Source organism: Columba livia, chromosome 25, assembly GCF_036013475.1.
Source record: "Columba livia isolate bColLiv1 breed racing homer chromosome 25, bColLiv1.pat.W.v2, whole genome shotgun sequence".
NCBI classification, from domain to species: domain Eukaryota; kingdom Metazoa; phylum Chordata; class Aves; order Columbiformes; family Columbidae; genus Columba; species Columba livia.
Window position 1 is genome coordinate 4,034,590 of NC_088626.1, and position 23,504 is coordinate 4,058,093.

Here is a 23,504-nt window from a genome sequence, read left to right on the forward strand (position 1 = left end):
ACTGTGCCTCAAGTGGCCTTTACTTCTTCAAAAATCACAATGAGACCACAGTTTGTGCTTAGATAATCTCCATGTGGTTTATCATCTCCAAGGCCAGGGAAACCTGACCCACGGTACTTCCCTCTGACTCCTACTGGGAAAATCGATGCCAGCGGGTTAATTCAAATTGAGGGAGTGTAAATGACCGCAGCACTATGGGAAAGGTCAAGGGTATCACGATGGAAAAGGGAAATGCAGAAGTGCTAATTTCAGAAGAGTCGTTAAGCACTGAGCAATCTGCTCACCAGGATGAGTTGAACTAAAGTGTGGGTCCTACACAGAGGAATAAGGGAAACTGTTCACTGCACAACTCATCTTGCTGATTCGCAGCACACACATCAATCTTTTAATTGGATTGAAAACTGAAAGGCTGCTCTTCTGAATTGAATCTCTAAAAATGACAAACATAAAGAATTAAAGACTGGAATTTTAGAGCTTCCCCTCATGCTGGAGGGTGAGCGCTGAGCAACAGCGAAACCGTACGTGTCTTGTCTCTAACTGGGGCTTCGGAAAACAGGCGAACATCTGCACGGCGATGTGATTACATGTGGATCCAAGGCAGGACACCGAGGTCTGACCCGCTCAGATGGGCAGAAGGAGAAAGACTCAACAGCCAACAGAGTTATGGACATTTAGCATCACTAGAGGCTTCTGAGAACTTGCTCAGGAAAACCAAGATTCACCCAGAGAAGCTCCTGGGTTACTTTCTGTTGTTACAAAACAGTTTTGTTAACCTTTCCTCAGAAACTACACAAACACATACAACTATATCTATAAAAATATGCATCCGATTGCCTCATCTCTCTTTTATTTCACTGCAACATACGCTCTGCCTGAGAACCTTGCTCACCAGTGATGCTGCCTGTTTATTCAACATTTTGACTAAGAGGTCATCACCCACTCTCAGAGGCCATGAAGGAAGAAAGAACGATTACAACATCTGCTCCCGAGGCAGGAACAGCGAGGTGTCAGCAGAAATTAACTGTTTGCTGCATGAATCATGTCACTGTTGGCATCCTGAAGCCACCCAAAGAGCAGCGCAGATTCAGGAGAACAAACCGGGGCTATCTCCCACCTGGCTACGGTGCACTGAGCAACCAGCACGACTCCTTCCACTGACAGACAGAAATGGGGTTTTCAAAGCTCATGATGTTCCCATGGAGGATATCAGGTGTTCTAAAAACCCGCTAAGTGATCCGCGCAGACTGGTGGTTCTGTTTCAGCCCTTACCTTTTGAAAACTCAACTTTTGGCCTCTTCTCCAGCATTTCCAAACCAATATCCAGCGGCTACTTAACTATTCCACCTAGCGCCAAACACTTGTTTTTCTTCAGAGGACTGATGAGGTCACATCACGTAGATTCCTGAACTCCTCCACTTTCTTCTCTACTCTAGTCTAGTCTAGTCTAGTCTAGTCTACTCTAGTCTAGTCTACTCTAGTCTAGTCTAGTCTACTCTACTCCCCCTCTTCTATGGGCAGCAGAAATCAGAAACCATGACCTTTTTCTACCAGGACGACCACAGCACATGCAGCAAGTTTATTAGTCCCGAAAGAGCTTTTCATATGTGGTTCCACTTACATCTACGTTTGTAGATGTAGAACAAAAAGATGAGCAGGCACCAGGTCTAGGAACAAGTCAACTCATCATAGAAAGCAGATCAACAACTGCTAAATCATTTAAGTGAAGTTTATCAGTCTTCCAACAAAAGAATTTCAAAATCTACAGCATAATTAGCACAGCAATGTCTGTCATACACAGCAATGTGTTCAGATTAAAAACGATCCAGGATATTCCTCATTTCCTCCAAAAGCCAGACTTGTTCTGCTTTGGGAGAGGAAGTTTTCGCCTTGACCCAACTTTTAGCAGATAATGGCTACAGTGAAATGATATAAAAGAGCCCAAATGAGGAATGTGAGAGCAGGGTGAGGTCGGGCCAGCCCATTGAAAGTCACTGGGGAGTCACCGGCCCCGTCACTGCTCGAGCGTGTGGCTGCTGGTTTAATGCACTGACCGCGTGCTGGTTCTTGCCAAGTAAACTGGGAATTAACTGCACCTTGGAGAGCGAGATACCCATTGAGACTAATGGGTTCTTCTTACTTTTAACTGGCCAAAGGTGGGACAACACTAAAATGAAATGTAAAAAACAGAGTAAGTATAAAGGGTGGGTGAGAATAGAGACAGATGTAGCAAAAATGTTGGGGAAAAACGAAACAAAAACCAGAATAAACCCACCCCAACATTCAAAGAAGCAAAACCCAACAGCAGTGCAAGATGAAGGCTCTGCTATCAGGTACCAAAAACCCCCTGATTAACTGTGGGGAACAAGCCCCTTAGAAAAATTCTTAAATAAAGAGCTGACAACATGTTCAAATTAATTCTATTAAGCAACAAGCAACATGGCATTGTTTACTATATAGGGATGCAGCAATACAGTTATTTCTCATTTGGGCTAATAGTTTATTGTTTCAGTTAAGAAATATTGAGAGACAATGTACTGGGGCATCCTCCAGCAATTAAGTGCACTGCAGTCCCCTTTGTCAAAGGCTTTTTATGCATTTGCATTCACTTTTTTGGTGAATGATGCCTCAAGAGGAATGGAAAGCCAAGAACAAAATAAGCATGCACATGAGGTGGACTGCGAACTGGCTGAAGGGAAGAAGCCAAAGAGTTGTTGTCAATGGGGCAGAGTCTAGTTGGAGGCCTGGATCTAGTGCAGTGCCTCAGGGGGCAGTGCTGGGGCTTGTATTATTCAATATATTCATCAATGATTTGGACGAGGGAATAGAGTGACAGTCAGCACGTTTACTGATGACACCAAGCTGGGAGGAGTGGTGACACTGGAAGCTGTGCTGCCATCAGAGACCTGGACAGGCTGGAGAGCTGGGCGGGGAAAAATGTAATGAAATAGAACAAGGGAAAGTGCAGAGTCTTGCATCTGGGCAGGAACAACCCCAGGGTCCAGTGTAAGTTGGGGAAAGGGGAAAGGGACCCTTGTGGCCAGGAAGGCCAACGGCACCTGGGGTGTATCAGTAGGTCAGAGAGGTTCTCCTGCCCCTCTGCTCTGCCCTGGGGAGACCACACCTGGAATATTGTGTCCAGCTGTGGCCCCTCAGTTCCAGCAGGACAGGGAACTGCTGCAGAGAGTCCAGCGCAGGGCAACAAAGATGCTGAAGGGAGTGGAGCATCTCCCGGGTGAGGAAAGGCTGAGGGAGCTGGGGCTCTGGAGCTGGACAAGAGGAGACGGAGGGGGGACTCATTCATGTTTCCAGATATCTAAAGGGGGAGTGTCAGGAGGATGGAGCCAGGCTCTTCTGGGTGACAACCAGTGACAGGACAAGGGGCAATGGGTGCAAACTGGAACACAAGAGGTTCCACTTAAATTTGAGAAGAAACTTGTTCCTGGTGAGGGTGGCAGAGCCTGGCCCAGGCTGCCCAGGGGGGTTGTGGAGTCTCCTTCTGTGCAGACATTCCAACCCGCCTGGACACCTTCCTGTGTAACCTCATCTGGGTGTTCCTGCTCCATGGGGGGATTGCACTGGATGAGCTTGCCAGGTCCCTTCCAACCCCTGACATTCTGTGATCCTGTGATGAAACATGCTTAAGCGAAAAGCAGGTTTGCTCAGATTACCAGAAATAGTAGCCTCAAAAACTTAATAATACATGAGGCTGTTAATTACGACATTCCCTGCAGGCCACAGCAAAGGTTTAACTCAAGCAGATCTGGTTGATTAAAAGCTCATGGTCTCTACAAGGTGAATTATCACCCGTCATTTCCAGTTCTGATCACACGGATCAAGCGGAAGGGAGCAAAATATTTGCTTGGTAAAAACAGGCCATGAAGACATGTGTTAATGTCTGGAGATGGTTCATCTGAATTGCACAATTTCACCCCCCACAGCTTTTGCTCAAGGCTTTTATCAGATTGTGTCTCTCCACACTAGCCTGAGCATGGTCTAGAAATCGGGCACCACAGACTCGTGCGTGTCAACAGTTGCCAAAATGTGTCCGTTAAACTATCAGCGTGATCGGGTTGGGAGTTGAGATGTATTCAAGACGTACGGACAGACTGTCTGTAAGAGACAGAGTGTACATAGGCGCCTTGTGGCATTCACAACATTCTTCTACAACGTCACACTACAAGACCTTTGTCAGAATCACCCGTTTCGTTTTCAATCTGAAATTTAGGCATGAATTTTGATGTCTGATCGCTTTGATATCATCCTTGCCCCAAGAGAAGATACAGCGTCAAAGGAACGAGCGGTATGACTTGGAATCAAGAGTTTTGTTCTTGTTCCAATTCTGACATCTGAAAAATTTGGTCAAATTGAGGTTTTTCAGAGATAATGCTTAAACACAAAGCCAATTAGGTATAAACACTTCAGAAGGTGTTGTTCAGATTTACTGTAATCCTCTTCTTTTAAACAAAAAAAACCCAAATTCACACTCTCTTCTTGCAATATTATAATTGAACAAGCTTGAGGAATGATGGAATTGAGAAAAAAGATGGAAAAATCACAAATTGGTCTCATTTGAGGCCTCAACTGGGTCTTTCTGAACAGCTAAGACGCAATCATTGTTACCTTAAGGAAAAATGGTCAAGGGTTTTAATGAAAGACCTGAACTTCACTCACAAAGCTGTCGCCAAATAATAGTAAGCATCCACTTACTTGAAAAAAGGATTAGAAAAATTGAATTTATGAGGTTTGAGCTTGGAAGAAATTGGGAGAGTGGAAGAGTTCCCACTTCTGAATGTGGCCACCACCACCAGTTTACTTGACTAAAAGCAGAAAAAGGTTAAGAACTGAAGAACAGAACAGAATGACCTTAGGAGGGAAACCATGCAAAAGGCCCATGGAAATGAAGAAATTAAAAAAAAATTGCCTATTATGAATTTTGGTGCCAGGTCAAAGTGCATTAAGTGCTTCTAACGTTTGCTGAGTCATTCATTCCCCACGTTCTGCAACCAAAATGTGTGACCAGAAGAGTCATGAGGACCCAACTCCCCTAAGTCTAATCTCAATCTGCAAGTCAGCACATCTGAGTAGAGGAAAAAAATATGTCAGCCAAGTAAAACAAGTGTGGACAAATCACAGAACTGAAAGGCACCTGTGTGAGGTGTGAGCAGGTGCGACATCTGCTCTACATGGTTGCAAATCTTAAGGAGGAGATTGAGACGCTGAGGACCATCAGGGAGTGTGAAAAGGAAATGGATTGGTGGAGGAACTCCCTGGCGTGCCACTCAGAGAGGCTCCGGGGGGATACCCCCCAAAAGGTGATGAACCCCTTGCCCTGTAGGGCAGAGGCAGGGGACAGAAAAGATGATGAGGGTTGGAAGCTAGCTCCAGTTCGGGGCTGTGGGCAACCCCCCTCCCTACCTGCTTTGCTTCCCCAGGTGTCCCTCCATAATAGGTTTGAGGCCCTGGATCTTGAAGAGGATGTAGGTCAGGATGTGGTGCAAGGCCCACCTGCGAGGTCACATAGAAAGAGGCAGTTGACCCCACGCCTCAAGACCGCCTCAGATAAGAAAGAAATAAGGGTAATTGTAGTAGGCAATTCCCTTCTGAGAGGGCCGGAGGGCCCAGTCTGCAGAGTTGACCCTCATCATAGGGAAGTGTGCAGTCTACCTGGAGCCCGGATCAGGGACATCACCAGGATGCTCCCCAGCATGGTGCACCCAACAGACTACTACCCACTGCTGATCTTCCAGACAGATGGGGAGGAAGCTGCATCCCACAGTCTGAGGGGAATGAAAGAAGATTTCAAGGCCTTGGGATGGATGGTAAAAGAGTCTGGGGCTCAAGTGATTTTCTGTTCCCTCCTTTTACAGTTTTGGGTGATGATATGGGAGGGAATAGAAAAATTCACTCTGTAAACAATTGGCTACAGGACTGGTGCTACAGGCAGGGCTTTGGGTTCTTTGATAACGGCTGGTTTTACAAGACACCAGTCCAAACAGTGATATGTGGGAAAGGTTTATCTCGCAGGGGCAAAAAGATGCTGGGACAGGAATTAGCAGGGGTCATTTGGAGAGCTTTAAACTAGACTTGAAGGGGGAGGGGGTTGTAGCTGGGCTTGCATCAGTAGGGCATCACTGTAGAGGTCATGAAGGCTGGGAGGCCTCCCATACCCCTGGGGTGAAATGGGTGTGCTCAGCTCACTCTCTGAAATGCCTGCACACCAATGTGTGCAGCACGGGGAATAAACAGGAGTTAGAAACCTGTGTTAGGGCAGGAGATTATGACCTAGTGGCAATTCGGGAGACATGGTGGGACAGCACACGTGACTGGAGTGTGGTCATGGATGGCTGTGTCCTTTTCAGGAAAGACAGGCCAGCCAGGCGTGGTGGTGGAGTTGCTCTTTATGTGAGAGAGCAACTACAATGTATTGAGTATTGTCCAGGCACGGATGAGGAGCGAGTTGAGAGTCTGTGGGTGAAAGTTAAGGGGCAGGCTGGCAAGGGTGATACTATTGTGGGGGTCTATTATAGGGCACCAGATCAGGCTGAGGAAGTTGATGAGGCCTCTACAGACAGCTGAGAGCAGCCTCACAATCACAGGCCCTGGCTGTGGTGGGGGATTTGAACTTCCCTGATGTCTGTTGGAAGGACTACTCAGCCAGCCACAGTCTAGGAGGTTCCTCCAGTGCATTGACAATAACTTTCTGATGCAAAGGGTGGAGGAGCCGACTAGAAGAGGTGCTGGACGCCTTCCTGTGTAACCTCATCTGGGTGTTCCTGCTCCGGCGGGGGGATTGGACTGAATGAGCTTTTGAGGTCCCTTCCTATCCCTGACATTCTGTGATACTGTGTGATCCTGTGAAAACGCAAGAATGAGTTCTCAACCAGACAGAAACCACCACGTACCTTTTCTGCGATGCCATTTTCTGTAGTATAGATGGCCATCAGCTCCGTGTCTTCTGTATCCTGATCGCCGCTGGATGTTGCTCCACCGTTTATCACAACCTTCAACAAAACAAAAGAAGCACAAGGTCTTAAAATACACGGTTTTTTTTCTGCAATCATACCTCTGTTTTCTCCCTTGGTGCTTGACATCTGCCTTTGACATTTTGTCAGAAAACGTGGCAAGCCGTAATTTCTACAACAGCGTGTCTGGGAATGTACAGAAGCTTGAAAGAAATCACATGCAGCTCCTCAAAGTTTCGATAGTGAGGGCAGGGGCAACTACAAGAGTTCTTAAGAGACAGATGAATGATGCAACTGAAAATCTGAATGAGTAAAAGAAGACAAACAAATGTTTCCTTAGTCAAGTAACTCAGGGGTTGGTGTGTTCTGCAGGACGACAGTTAATTGTTCTAATAATGAACCTTCCCGGGTATTGAACACCCTGTGCAGAGCCCTGCTTGGGAGCACACGCCTGAAATAACTGCAGACAACAGAACTGGTCACATTTATAGATAAACAAGTGGCAAAAGATGTCTTACTAACTACTTGTGGACGTAAAGGTTTAGTTCAATACGGTTAGACAAAGCGTTAAAACTGATTCATGCCACTTGATGCTGTGGTACCTGCACTGGTACTTACAGGCAGGGTGAAAAAGGTGGGATGCTTCGATTCATCCTCGTATTTGCCTTCTGTTGAGCCTCCCGCCTCCACGGATTTGGACGTGGTGTTCTTCCCGATCCCCATCGTTTCCAGAATGTCCAGGACTTGCATACAGCACCCAGAGGATGCTCCTGGGATGACACGGACAATAATTCAACCAGCGGCACCTCCAGGGATCACCAAAGCGCTCAGTAATCCAGCTGGAACATCAGGATGGCTCGTTTAGGTATCATTAGCATTGACGGCACCTAGAATTGAAGAGACAAATTAATTTCTTCTTGATTACGCAAGATAGATGTACAAACACAAATGCCCCGCAGCCTTGGTTCCTGCTCATGCTCGTGACTCACCAACTCTTACAATTCCTTTTGGATTTGATAATTAGCAGATTATCATTTCAAGATAAAGCTGATGATATTTTCAGTTCTTCCCGATGGGAATACCGTGATTATTCTCTCCTTCTTCTCTTGTGGTCGTCAATTATTAATAGTATATTTAAACTCTGGTTTTGTTTCAATTTCACGGTCATTTCCATAGAACTTAATGGATGGAGAACATTTACATAGAACAGTTTGCTATTAAACATCCCCTGCAAAGAACACTTGCGCTTCTTCAAAGAGTCTACATTTGTATTCACGAGTTCACCTCTGTATACTTAAATCCTCCCTTTTAAAACAACTTATTTTTCAATAGAAAGCACCCAGGGAGCTTGGACGGGATGGTCAGTGTGCCTATTTTAGCCAGAAACAGCCTTTTCTGCTCAACACCCTTAATGGAAATCCCAAGTTCCACAAGGGACGTTTAAAATAATCTGCGTGATGATGCTGAAGCAACCGCTTCAGGAGAAAAATGTGCGTTTTAATTCATATCACCACTATTTTGGCATAGGAATGGGAAAAACTGTACAGTTTACTGTACTTCTGCATTCCTATATGAGTCACTACGCTGTAGTTTTCCCATGTTTGCTCCTTAAATTAAACCGTGGTCACCCACACTTTTGTCATTTCCAAGAGTAAGGAATGTGAATTAAGAGATTTGAACCTAAACTTCCCACAGGACAGCAAAGAAAATCCTGCACCAAACCGGGTTTTGCAACCTGTGGTTCCTGTGCTTCAAAAACCCAAAGTGCAGCTACAAACAGCTCCAGATAAAACAGCACCAGGTGAAAGGACATGACAGAACCTGAAAAATGGCCTTTTCAGAATCATATTAAGCAAAGTTTTCTGCAAAACCAGGAACATAATTAAGCAACAAAACCTGCCGCGCGCTGGCGTTACTTCAAAAGCAAGTTAATGATGTTTGCGACTTAATTGCTCGAGGTGGAAACGCAGCTAATGGACATTCAGAAACATGGTTGTGTATTTATTAGAAAGCAAAAATAAGGAGGGATTGGGGTTTTTTTGTAACTCTCCCTTCTTCCAAAATGCTGCTCAGGAAAACACCAGCAGCTGGAACAGCAACCGCAATTGCATTAATAATGAAACTTGACAAAGCCCCTTCTGCTCAGGGCAATTTGGGGCTGTTTGAAAAATTAGAGTACTGATATTTTCGAAACTCTTAATAGCTGTTAATTGCCCGTTCGCTAGAAAATTCTGGTTACTTCAGGTGAAAGAGATGAATCTTTCAAAGCGATGTAACTTTTCAAGAGAGATAATACATCTACATATTCATTATTTCTCACTTGAACTAAGACTAAGGACTAGTTCCAGTACCCACCCTCGTGCCATTCTGCAAACACATTCCTATTTTTCCAAAAACCACAGACATCCCCTTCAAAAGCACGAATCTCCGGACAAAAATGACAACTTTAAATCAGTTTCTGTGCTGCTGAAGTTTGCGACGTCTCCTCAAATCTTTACATAAAAGTCTGTCTCAAATGCAGGTCTGAGAGGTGAGGTAAATGGGTTAGAGGAGGAAAAAGGTTTGGGGGATCTCTGGGGTGCTGTTTTCTCTCAATGTAGACATATTTTATTCTCCAAGAAAATCAGTGATGGAGACACAGAATCCCAGAATGTGAGGGGTTGGAAGGGACCTGGCAAGCTCATCCAGTGCAATCCCCCCATGGAGCAGGAACACCCAGATGAGGTTACACAGGAAGGTGTCCAGGCGGGTTGGAATGTCTGCACAGAAGGAGACTCCACAACCCCCTGGGCAGCCTGGGCCAGGCTCTGCCACCCTCACTGAGAAGAAGTTTCTTCTCAATTTAAGTGGAACCTCCTGTGTTCCAGTTTGCACCCATTGCCCCTTGTCCTGTCACTGGTTGTCACCGAGAAGAGCCTGGCTCCATCCTCCTGACACTCACCCTTTAGATATCTGTAAACATGAATGAGTCCCCCCTCAGTCTCCTCTTGTCCAGCTCCAGAGCCCCAGCTCCCTCAGCCTTTCCTCACCCGGGAGATGCTCCACTCCCTTCAGCATCTTTGTTGCCCTGCGCTGGACTCTCTGCAGCAGTTCCCTGTCCTGCTGGAACTGAGGGGCCACAACTGGACACAATATTCCAGGTGTGGTCTCCCCAGGGCAGAGCAGAGGGGCAGGAGAACCTCTCTGACCTACTGACCACCCCCTTCTAACCCACCCCAGGTACCATTGGCTTCCTGGCCACAAGGGCCCAGTGCTGGCTCATGGTCACCCTGCTGTCCCCAGGACCCCCAGGTCCCTTTCCCCTACGCTGCTCTCTAATAGGTCATTCCCCAACTTATACTGGAACCTGGCGTAGTTTACCACAGCATAGTTTACTCTGGCAGCATTATCACCTTAGATTGGAAAGGGAAAGGGCCAAATTACACATCCCAAGCAAACACAACCACACCAAGAAAACCCCGGCCTAAGAGTCCCAGCAGCAAAGCCATTGTTCAGATCTGGTTTAAGGTATTCCGGCACGATAAGCTTCTTAGTTAGCATTAAACAGCATCTCCATGGGTGCAAAAGAAAAAAAGACCATCTAATCCTATTTTACAAGGCGTTGCAAAAGAGTCAGGCTGCTATCTTCCCAAAGATGTGATCATTACTCGCAACTGTTCCAGGGAATTGCTTCAGGAGCGTAGAGAAAGAAACTGCACCTTGTATTAATTCCTGAGAGCTGGAAAAATAGCGTGTGATAAGGGTTCCCAGGTGATCACGGACAAGCGATTCCAAATTAATAGGCAAAAACAGCCTCATCTGCTACTTTTTCTAGAGAGGGAATGTGTGTGTACACATATATACACACACAAAATTATTACATGCATTTTGTGTTGGGGGGACAGCCCAGGGAAAACAAGGAGAACAAATTTCCAAACTCTTCTTACTTACTTCTTCCTACTTCTTCTTACTACTCGGCAATTAAATCCACACTTCACGGCACAGATGATAACCAGATTTTCAGAATACTTTGATTCCGCAATCAGACGCGTCAAATCGAAACAGAAATGTTTCTGGAGATCAGGTCATGTGAAAGAGATAATTCTTCTTTATCAAACCTCTTATCCCACCGAGTGAGCACAGCTAAACAGGGTGACTCAGACATTTTATAGCCCTCTGTAACAAATCCAATAGAGGAGAGGCTGAAAAGCTGCGTAAAAAGAGATAAAACTCATTCATCAGCCAGGTACTCACAGTGCAATGAATTATCTGCCGCCGTGGATCAAATGGAAAGGCTACAAGTGAAATTTCCACCAGGATACTGATTAACATTCATCTTCTTCTACACCAAACGATCTCCAGCACTCATACATGATTAACCCCGAGGGTCCAAAGCTGACAGGGTTTACAGCCCTTCAGATAAGATGAGGATCTAGACAAACAGGGGCAGGCCAGGTACAAGTTCACAGGAGGAAAACCCTCCTCACCCATCGCAGGGAAAGGTCCATCTGCATCTTCAACACATTTGCTTTCCTCTGACACACAAATCTTCCTGATTTGGTGCAATCCGCACAGGACACGAAGCTACAGGAGCATCTGGCTTGACACAACACTTGGCATTTTCATGGCTACGCCACATTTTCTATTTTAGCAAGGGAGCGCCTATTGTCTTTAAACAAATCACAATGCACAGTCACAAATGTTTTATTGATCTATAAAGCAGCAGAAATGCAAACCCAAATGGAAATGGAGTACTTTAAAGCTGTGGTTTGCTGTATTGCTTTCCATCAACCACTAAGCTCTGCTGGAGGAGGTTGAGACGATGAGTAAACCAGCTGGTGAAAGAGATACAAGGAGAATTTGAGCTCGTATGAAAAATAAGTGTAGTCCCTTCTATCTCTTCGCATGGTATGTGTCAAACCAAATGAACTAGTTAATCAGTACCCGTGGTCCCCTCCTCTCCACCTTGACCGTGGAAAACCAGGACTTGCCCTACATTTGCACTGCTGCGCAAGGGAAATATTCACCAAGGAAGCACAACAGAGTGGTTGTAAAACACGGTGGGGATGAAACATTGTGACCTGAAGGAACAGCTCCTGGGGTCACCGGGGCGGGTTTGTCACCTGGTAAGGACAGGTCACAGTGTCCCAAGGAGGGAGCGGTGGTGGATCCAACCTGGATTCTTCTGGTTTTTACAGACAGCCGAAGAGCCAAGAGAGCTCAGCCTGTTGCATACACTGAGATTAGAATCAAACTAATGTGACAGCTTAATTACAGTCTTCAATTTATCATCTGTAACCAGGTGTCAGACCCACCTGAATAACAACAACTTTCTCCTGCAAGCAGAGATGATGCTCAGGTAGAAATTGTCCCACTTTGCATCAACTGAGCATAGTTTCACCTACATTTTCAATAAGTTCAGAACACCTGAGGTGAATAACCTGAACCACAACAATACATCTGCAGTTCCACTGTCTCCAACGGTTGTTTCAAGTGTCTGAGGTCTCTGAAACTCAAGCACATGGTGTGTTTATACACAAATCACAGCATCCTCTAGTCTGAGATGATAATTTGGCAAAAGGCAAATGACAGAGATGGGGAAAGGGACCTGGACTCCCTGCATGTCAGGATATCTGATTGTTAAAATGCACCAAGTCTGAGCAGAAGATAAAACCGGTTTTAAAGAAGATCAGTTCTCAGTTCCTGTAGCATTGGACAGCTGCGAAGGATTTAAGCCAGCAACAAATGCAGCACAACCACTGTTTAGTTTTAAAAAGTGCATTTAGGCCAAACAGCTACTACTACTCGATAACACTTAGAGACATATTAAAGAGAAACTGCTCACGGTTTGGTCTCCAGCTGACGTTCTCCAAGGGACACGAGGGGGACAGACAGACAGACGGACACTCAGACTGGGCCGGGCGCATCCTGGAAGATGCAGACGGCTGCGGGGGGGGATGCCAAGAGATCGGGGAAGTTTTAAAAGAGATTCCTTCACTGGAAACACTATACCAAACCGATGAGGGAAAGAGCGAGTGCTTCTGAGCTTTCAAGGCAACTAAGGAACTTTGTGGAGGCTCCAATTAGACCAGTTTATTTATGGGGTACAGCTACTCCTGGCCAGACACATGATTCAACACAAAAGTGGGGCAATTCCCGGTTAATTATGGTACAACGGCTTTCTCCAGATTGCTAGTAGGTCTAGTTATGCCTGCCATACAAAATTTCTGTAGTGATTTTGTGCCATTAAGGTATCTACAAAACAGACCCACCTTGTGTTTTGTGCATCACACGGGACTTACAGGCACCATGGTTTGTATTTCTACATGTCCTCACTTTTACAAAATCCTCTTTTTAATCCTAAAAGACCCTTAGACCAAGATTCCCCCTTTAATTCTCCAGCCTGCCTGCCACAATCTATTTAACAGCATCAATACAGTTAAGCCTGAGAAAGGTGTTTCTGAGAAATTGTTAAAAACGAAACAATAGGTAATCAAGGGAGTTTAAAAATATTCACGACTAAATCACAAGCAACTGAAAGAACAACCTTCCTACTCAAAGTTGTCCAAAAAGCTGCGTGGTGTTTTCCTACAAAGGAAAATGGTCCTTGCCGTTTCAAAGGACTCATCAACAAGTACCTCATCAGGGAGGCTAATAAAGCATTTAACGTGATGCAATCAAAGTTCAGTTGCTTCACAGCTCTGGCCATGAGGATCCCATCTCTAGATCAGTACCTGGATATGGTACGTGTGAGCTCCTCTGCCTCACAAACCCTTCCAGATCTGTAGGTGTTCCCCAAGAGCATGTTTTCAACTTTCCAGGGGATTTTGACCATCTTAGAGATGGGAAAAAAGCTGCACAGCACCCACGCTTGTCTTCTGTTGCTACATGTACAAAACCATCCTCTGGCTTGAGTCTGAAGTGGAGCTTTTCCTGGGGCTGTTTGGAAACTGAGCCTCTTTGGTCTGAAAAAAACGCGGGTGATTTGTCTTCACCAGGTGCCTCTTGCACCCGGAGCTCCTTCCCATGGAACAAAACCGCGCTGAATTTCTGCCATGCCCTTAAATGCTACGGAGATTTCCCCCCTTCACTCAAGAGCAAACCATCTCCACACTTCAAAATAGAAAAAGTAGACTTCAAATTCCTAACACAGCACTACACAAAAAGACATTTCCCTTTACCTGCAGCAGAAGCTGACAAAATGCTGCTAAATAGGCCCCAAGTTCCTAATATTTAGGTTTTATACAAGAGTCGATGGACACTTTAAGACGTTTTGGTCCGGAGTTAGTTTCTAACTTCCAAGTCCGTCTTCAAAGCACAAACATATTCTTTGTAGGTGCTAATGAATTTTTAAGTAGTTGGTATTTTGACTGCCATCCAGAACGGTGCGTCTTAACGACTGACCCACGTTATTAGGGCATGTCTGCACAAAGTCCTGCCCAGCTCAAACCTTCCACTGATTTAAAGCACATTAGCTAAAATCTCATTAACTTCCTGTGTGAATGAGCTTGCTGAGAACTTAAAGCTGACTGAAGGAGATGTTTAACAAAGGATCTCCCAGCTTTCAGAAACTACATGTTTGGTTACTCGAATTATTAAATAAGAGCTTATTTAGGGTGTGATTCTAAACAAAAATAACTGAAATACTTTGGGGCATTGGAACAGGCTGCCCAGGGCAGTGGTGGAATCACCACCCCTGGAGGGGTTTAATTCTATGATTCTATTTCCAATAAATACTAATCAATGTGAAAGTACATGTGGTCAAAACATAGGTCAAGCCACTTCTTACTCATCTTTCAACCCCATTACATTCTCGTTTTATTGTTCCTATAGGTAACAGTTTGGTCAAATTTCTGTGCAGCATGGGCACCACCCTCCATAGGAGATCCCACCAACACGTACACAACGGTCTGCGCTAAGAGTCCTAACGAAAGACCAAGAAATAAATATACAGAGGAAGCCATAAGATAACATTTCAAAACGCAAGCAAAAGCGAGGAGATAACAGTTTTACAGCTTGACATGAAATGACTGATATCAAACGACACCTGCATTGTTCTCTGGATAGCAATGAATGAAAAAACCCATGGAACTGAAATAGTGTAGCGCGGTTCTTTATATAACACACCACTCCATAGTCTCGCAGCACAGTAACACCTATGGCACCCACTAATTCGATTTACAATAGTATACAGTCCTTCCAGTCTCCCTGCGGAGCATTAATAATCTAAGAATTCTGATATTCAGCATTATTATGGATGTTAATACACAGTTCATTAAGCTCCTTCAGCAACCTGAGCACACACGGGTTCTTTTCTCGGCTGCCTTTGTACTTCTACTTGGCACTGGGATGAAAGCTCATTTTTTTTCCAAGACCTTAATCACATTAAAACAAAGGTGAAGTTAAGAGACTCGTCTAGGAAAAATTCCATTTATTAAGCAAATCAGGGTAAAATGCCAACTTTTGCAACTCCGAATATGAAGCTCCTTTGCAAAGGCTCAGCCGTTCCTACTTCTACTTTTAAAACAAATACTCCTCGCTGAAAGAAAACAACTGTAGTCCAGTAAGCAACATAAAACCAGCAACTGATTCCACACTTGGAACAGTTTATATTGAGTCGAACTATTAGGCTTGTCTTGAAATAAATACTTCCCTTCCATTTAATGTAATAACAGATCTGGAATTCAAGAAACTTGCAAAAACTAACCAAGACACTATACTTTTGGGGTCAAGCATTCTTGAAATCTTTTTGCTATGTAAACCGCATAAATTTCTCTTGTTTTAAAAACAGAAAGGAAGCAAAAGTTTGTAGGTAAACAGGAAAGAGGGTAAATACTTTCGAGTTTCTCTTTAACAATTTTTAAATGAAAAATTAAGTCCTCAAGTCCTGAAGATATTAAAACTTAGTTATTAAACCCTGGGTTTGACAGGTTTAACACCACCCACACTACAGCAGTTGCAACTTTTTGTAATCACCCTGATGAAACACGGGAATTCAAAGCAGCTCTTACCTCCAGAAACCTGCAGCGAGTCCTAAAGGTGGCTCGGCCGAGCCCTCCAGCCGCAGCCCCAAGGGATGCCCACATCCCCACGGAGGATTTTTATAATCTGCTCGGGCTCCCCACATTGTATAACTGAACCGCGGCCAATCACCATCTCTGCGCGTTACACAACGGCCGGAACGCAGGAAGACGCCGCACGGCCGGCGGCTGTTACTACACGTCCCTGCCGGAGTCACAAAAAGTCAGCGAACGGTCTGAGTAACAGCGGAGCGCACACACATCAACCCCAACCGGGACAGCGGAGTGTTTTACATAACTTGCCACAGGGAGAAAACCCAGCTGAGGCCCCCAAAATTCAAGTTGCATAAATATTTACACGCCTGGCTCCGACAGCTGCAGTCGGGATGGGGATTTTCTCCATAAGGCTCCGTTGTGCAACTTGCACGGAAATATTTTTGTTTAGCAATTTTTGAGAGGTTCCGGATCTCAACGCTCTGTTCTATAAGACAAGGTTCAGCAACCCACAACCTCGCCAAGAACTCAGAACACACAACAGATCTCGTGCTGGGCTCATTCGATTTCCTGGTGGAAAATAATGCATTGAAAGTGACGTTCAGTGTGGCGAAGTGAGATGGAAAGGGAGGCAGGAATAGAAGCCAGAGACTTGAAACAAGAACAAAAAATCAAGATTCATTAACACCCATTCCTTCTGGATGGATCTATTCTTTCCTTGACTTACCTCTCTTTCTGCAGGGCTGTATTAAGGCTAAACACAACTTCTAAACATCACTCTACAATTTCTCACATCGCATCCCTGCCCTCAAAGTTACTGCTTATAATCAATTGTGTACCTTACTCCATGAGGGAAAAAAATCACATCTCCAAATACATCCTGCACCTGGAGTATGAATGAGAAACCATCACTTCTCCAACGGATAATTAAAAGAAGCCAGCAGAAAGTAGCACCGACCAGCAGACACTGTGCAAACTCATGTCTCCAAGAACCAGGCGATCAAGGGCAGAACCCTGAGCTCGTTTTACCTGAAACACACCTTTGGAACCCAAATTTGTGACGGTGAATCACAGAATGTTAGGGATTGAAAGGGACCTGGCAAGCTAATCCAGTGCAATCCCCCCATGGAGCAGGAACACCCAGATGAGGTTACACAGGAAGGTGTCCAGGCAGGTTGGAATGTCTGCACAGAAGGAGACTCCACAACCCCCCTGGGCAGCCTGGGCCAGGCTCTGCCACCCTCACCGGGAACAAGTTTCTTCTCAAACTTAAGTGGAACCTCCTGCGTTCCAGTTTGCACCCATTACCCCTTGTCCTGTCACTGGTTGTCACCGAGAAGAGCCTGGCTCCATCCTCCTGACACTCCCCCTTTAGATATCTGTAAACATGAATGAGTCCCCCCTCAGTCTCCTCTTGTCCAGCTCCAGAGCCCCAGCTCCCTCAGCCTTTCCTCACCCGGGAGATGCTCCACTCCCTTCAGCATCTTTGTTGCCCTGCGCTGGACTCTCTGCAGCAGTTCCCTGTCCTGCTGGAACTGAGGGGCCACAACTGGACACAATATTCCAGGTGTGGTCTCCCCAGGGCGGAGTAGAGGGGCAGGAGAACCTCTCTGACCTACTGACCACCCCCTTCTAACCCACCCCAGGTACCATTGGCTTCCTGGCCACAAGGGCCCAGTGCTGGCTCATGGTCACCCTGCTGTCCCCAGGACCCCCAAGTCCCTTTCCCCTACTCTGCTGTGGAACACAGGCCAATGGCGCCATCTGGCTCCCGGCGTTCACCAGGCAAAGCCGGCATTCCGCAAGTTTAAAAAGCTTGGCCTAAAGCCCCCGAGCTTGTTTAACTGTCAAGACCTGAAGCTGCGGATCCTCAGCGGATCAGAAATCGGCATGTGCTTGTTCTCGCATCAAAGCGGCGGCTACTGAATAGGGCACATTTAATTGAAAGCTGACACCTATTACACGCAATGCTCTTTATTCATCATTTACTAAGAATGCATGGAAGAAAGCCAATTATCTCCACCAATTATTTGATGCAATGCGTGCGTATATAAAACCACATTATGTTCCAGCATTTAATCTCCACTGCAAAGAGCTGTTGAAAAGTTTTCTCCTCCGCTTGCTCCTTTTCCAATTATTCTTCTTTCCCTTGCTCTTTACTTCTGCTTTCCAAATGTTTTCGCAAAAAGAAACATCATCTAATTCTAATAAGGAGAAAACTTCCAGCGCTTAATGAAAGCATCGCCACATCTTAAGACTATAAAATCCACAGACTCCCTGTAAGATTGCACATCTACAATAGTTTTGAGGAATATGCTGGGAATTATTTTAGATTAAAGGCATGTGATGTTCTCACAAGGAGCCACAGTGCTCAACAGCAAGAAAATAACATAAGGTTTTGAAAGAAATATGCCAATTTCCTTTTTACTCTAATATCCAGGTGTGTTTTTTTAATAGTTGCATTAAGATACGCCAAGGACTCAACTTCTACTTGCCCTGAATATCAAAGTTTAAAGTATAATTGAGTTCAACGCAGGTAACATTACTTAAGTATCCAATTAAACAAGACTTGTCTATTTACCTTACAATTAAGGTTAATCGCTGCAAAGTTCATCACTGGTGAGCAGAGAATTCCATCATTCAAGAGATTTATTTCTGATGACTTAGTATTTATGCTCAATAATTTCGTTCAAATAAACCACCTACTAACCTGGACGCCTCCATTTAAAGCCCAGTTTCCATGATCGACATCCTAGATTGATTTAATTGCAGGTTGTTTGGTTAAAATCCCTCGCACTGAATAGGTATTTAATCACCGCCACGCTTGAAGATGAACATTAATTCAAGATATAACTCTTGCAACTACTGTTTCAAGACAGGGATCTTCAAACTCCATAACAGTGTGAAAGCCAGGAGGGAACAAACAGATGAGAAAAACTCAATGTACGGCTGCACTTTATTGATGGAAGTGAAATCACAGCAGACAACTTCTCTTGCTCTTTCATCGCTGTGATGATCCGACATAGCCAGTCATCATTTTTACTACCTGCTTAATATCTGAAGTTTAAACTGATGGGAGCGCTTCTCTTGCTTGAGAATGTTATTCCTAGGAGGATCTCACTTCTGGTTATTATGAGAAAATCCAATTTTTTGCCTTTTTCTCAGTGTTCAGTTTAAGGATGAAACTAATACTTCAAGGTGCCCTGGTCAAATTAAATGTTTGCTGTTAGACACACATTAGCCAACTAACTGCCAATTTACAGGCAACATTCAGAGTTCCAATACTTATTTTGAGGCCAACCTCCCTGGTTTTGCAGCGCTCGTAATCAGGACAAGATTCTTCTTTGAAGAATGTACTGAAAAAGTGTTTTGTGTACAGGGATGGCACACAATGGTGATCTGATCAACACTGGTAATAGTGACTCAGGGACCGCAAACACCTGGTAACCAAACCCCTCCTTTCAACCTTCATGTATTGCCAGGTAATAACAAGAAAAACACACAACAAAAGGGCACGTCTGACGCAGTCGCTGGGAAACTGGGGAAGAGCTGCTCTGATCTGCAAACTTACCCGAAATCATTTTTAAAAAGCCTGTTCCAGCACAGCAGATGCCTCACAAATATTCAGCTGCTGCAAGGGACCCTTCTCAGAGCCTCATTCGTGATGGCAAAACAAGTCTCCTGACTACATTTCTGTAGCTATCTCCTAATTTATTATAAATATTCTTCCTACCAAAGTCATAACAAGTCTGTAATCTTTTACATCAGTGAAGAGATTAGATTTATACATCAGACTCCCGTTAACACCTTCCAGAATACATTCAACACAATAAAAAGATCCAGGCGGAACTTGGAACAGCAGAAAAACTAAGCCATTGAGGCTGAGGGAGCTGGGGCTCTGGAGCTGGACAAGAGGAGACTGAGAGGGGACTCATTCATGTTTCCAGATATCTAAAGGGGGAGTGTCAGGAGGATGGAGCCAGGCTCTTCTGGGTGACAACCAGTGACAGGACAAGGGGTAATGGGTTCAAACTGGAACACAGGAGGTTCCGCTTAAATACGAGAAGAAACTTGTTCCTGGTGAGGGTGGCAGAGCCTGGCCCAGGCTGCCCAGGGGGGTTGTGGAGTCTCCTTCTGTGCAGACATTCCAACCCGCCTGGACACCTTCCTGTGTAACCTCATCTGGGTGTTCCTGCTCCATGGGGGGATTGCACTGGATGAGCTTGCCAGGGCCCTTCCAACCCCTGACATTCTGGGATTCTGTGAAGTGACAAAAATAAAACCTGTTTATGGTCACGAGGTTGCTGTACCTAAAGCATCATTATCTTCATGTACTCCCAGATGCCCGTGGAGACACTGTCAACTTCAACATCTGTTTATAAGAAGACAATAGATGGTCAAATTAAAGTACGCAGTAACTTAAAGGAAAAACACACAACGGACCTACTAAACTTGAGTATAAAATAATCTTACACCTAAAAAGCTATGAACAGGAATTCTACAGTGAAGATTTCACATCTACGACTCCAATCTCTCTGTTTCACATGGTACAGGCACGTCCAAGGTTCCCTCACGGGTTCCAGCCACGAGTAGAACCCATGATCAGCTCTGACCTCTTCAGCGCCACAAACCACAAAACCTCATGGATATAAAAATTTATACACTAAGTCTAGACCTGAAATATCCGCTGGTGTCATCTGCTAAAGCTGTAATTCTGTAATTTTTTTGCTGTTACCTTGGCTTCATTTTGCTGTTACCATTTACAGAATCACAGAATCACACAGAATGTCAGGGGTTGGAAGGGCCCTGGCAAGCTCATCCAGTGCAATCCCCCCATGGAGCAGGAACACCCAGATGAGGTTACACAGGAAGGTGTCCAGGCGGGTTGGAATGTCTGCACAGAAGGAGACTCCACAACCCCCCTGGGCAGCCTGGGCCAGGCTCTGCCACCCTCACCATGAAGAAGCTTCTTCTCAAATTCATGTCTCAAACTCATGTCTCCAAGAACCAGGCGATCAAGGGCAGAACCCTGAGCTCGTTTTACCTGAAACACACCTTTGGAACCCAAATTTGTGACGGTGAATCACAGAATGTTAGGGATTGAAAGGGACCTGGCAAGCTAATCCAGTGCAATCCCCCCATGGAGCAGGAACACCCAGATGAGGTTACACAGGAAGGTGTCCAGGCAGGTTGGAATGTCTGCACAGAAGGAGACTCCACAACCCCCCTGGGCAGCCTGGGCCAGGCTCTGCCACCCTCACCGGGAACAAGTTTCTTCTCAAACTTAAGTGGAACCTCCTGCGTTCCAGTTTGCACCCATTACCCCTTGTCCTGTCACTGGTTGTCACCGAGAAGAGCCTGGCTCCATCCTCCTGACACTCCCCCTTTAGATATCTGGAAACATGAATGAGTCCCCCCTCAGTCTCCTCTTGTCCAGCTCCAGAGCCCCAGCTCCCTCAGCCTTTCCTCACCCGGGAGATGCTCCACTCCCTTCAGCATCTTTGTTGCCCTGCGCTGGACTCTCTGCAGCAGTTCCCTGTCCTGCTGGAACTGAGGGGCCACAACTGGACACAATATTCCAGGTGTGGTCTCCCCAGGGCAGAGCAGAGGGGCAGGAGAACCTCTCTGACCTACTGACCACCCCCTTCTAACCCACCCCAGGGACCGTTGGCCTTCCTGGCCACAAGGGTCCAATGCTGGTTCATGGTCACCCTGCTGTCCCCAGGATCCCAGTCCCTTTTCCCAACTTACACTGGAACCTGGGGTTGTTCCTACCCAGATTCAAGACTCTACACTTGCCCTTGTTCTATTTCATTACATTTTTCCCTGCCCAACTCTCCAGCCTGTCCAGGTCTCTGGATGGCAGCACAGCTTCCAGTGTCACCACTCCTCCAGCTTGGTGTCACCAGCAAACTTGCTGACCGTCACTCTATTCCCTCATCCAAATCATTGATGAATATATTGAATAATATAGGCCCCAGTACTGACCCCCGAGGCACTGCACTAGATACAGGCCTCCAACTAGACTCTGCCCCATTTAGTTAGGACACTCAGATTTTCCCTCTTATTTTTGTGTCTGCAAATAGTTTCAAAAGCGCAAAAAATAAAAGCAGACTGATTTTGCTACAGGCTTGCAAAGAACATGGAAAGTTCCATCCTTTAGCTGAAGTTGCCGTTATTTTCACTTCCTAAAGGCATAACTTTTCTACAACAAACATTCATCCAGTTTTGAACTCAGATGCCTAAAAACCCACCTGTACTTAGCAGCGAGCAGCCAGCTTGCAATCTCTCACTGCGAGACTAAATGATTTAAAACAGGGGGGAAAAGAGTGGATAGTTTCTGGTAAGCGATCCTGGTGTCTTGTTCATGGTTCAATAAGCAAACGCAGCATCGCGGCGGTGCCCACAACTCCTCCTCCCACCAACCCCAACCTCCTTCAGCTGAAATTTGAAATAAAAAGCTCTTTTAATCTTCAAAGCACAGCCACAAGTCGATCTCCAACTTAGCACACTTGTTAATTTTCTTCTTTTAATTATCCAGTTGGGAGAGTTGTGCCCTCCTTGCTCAGTGACCTTTCACTCCTTTGAGATTACTTCAAGAAATCTTTCCTGGGAATAATCAGCAAATTTATTCCGCTGGCAGAGGAAATATTTTAAGGCTTCCAAGCGCCGAAGGGGACGGACAGAACGATCCTCCGGGGGCTTTTGTGCGGGTTTTGCTGTGTTACAAGCACCCTCTGTTCTGCAGGCCAAGGATCTTCTGGCTTCACCATCGGGAGTGCGATCCCGACACATCTGCTCAAAAATATTCTATGTTCCCAGAGATTAATTGTCACTGAGCTGGGTTTAAAGACCCCAAGTCCTTCCATGGAGCAAACCCTCAAAACGGCAAGAGAATTTCTTTCTGCTAGCGCAGGGCACAAGCAGATGCTCCTATTAACGCGATTATTAATGATACCAGCAATAATAGATGCTAATATCAATTACACCAGCAATAATAGATGTTATTATTAATTACGCCAGCAATAATAGATGCTATTATTAATTACACCAGCTCCTATTATCACTACCGATAACCGTTGACCAACTGCTTGTCCCATGAGCCTTGGTCACTAAGCACAGCCTGGTTTCCCATAGCCACAGGGAAAAATTAAGTCATTAATGATTTTGAAGTGAAACCAGCGCTACTTACTCTCTGCCCACACACTAAACAACTGTACGCAACCCCGCGTTTGATTCCCATATGGGAAGCCAACTAATTACTAATTTATTAATTTCACAACAAGCCTGGGAGCGTTTTTAGAGCCGGGCTTGTGTTTAACCAGACTCGCTGGGTAACTTCCCAAACTCGGCTTTCAAGCAGCTTTAGGTGAAAGTGTTTCAAGGCAGAATCACCATCGGCTTCCTTATAAATGTGCATTTTTCTGTCTTGCTCACAGAGTTGAGGTGACGCCGACTCCTGACTCCATGGGGACAATTAGTAAGTGGGACAATTAGTGGGACCTGTTGAAACCCAGCTGCCATCTAACCTGCACGTCATGTAACACGT

General features: G+C 45.4%; 1 protein-coding gene across 2 annotated transcripts in view; it reads right to left on the reverse strand.

Moving 5' to 3' along the window:
* SLC23A2 (solute carrier family 23 member 2) overlaps window positions 1-23,504 on the reverse strand; it is a 56,118-nt gene that overhangs the window by 24,095 nt on the left and 8,519 nt on the right. The window contains exons 1-3 of one of the 2 annotated variants that reach the window (XM_065040685.1): window positions 15,953-16,093; window positions 7,581-7,849; window positions 6,903-7,001 (exon numbers count right to left, since the gene is read on the reverse strand). In XM_065040685.1, the coding sequence (XP_064896757.1) occupies window positions 6,903-7,001; window positions 7,581-7,712 (231 nt within the window). In that variant the 5' untranslated portion in view covers window positions 7,713-7,849; window positions 15,953-16,093. Of the gene's footprint in view, window positions 1-6,902; window positions 7,002-7,580; window positions 7,850-15,952; window positions 16,094-23,504 lie in introns of those variants that run through there. The other variant, XM_065040684.1, reaches the window with a different exon arrangement.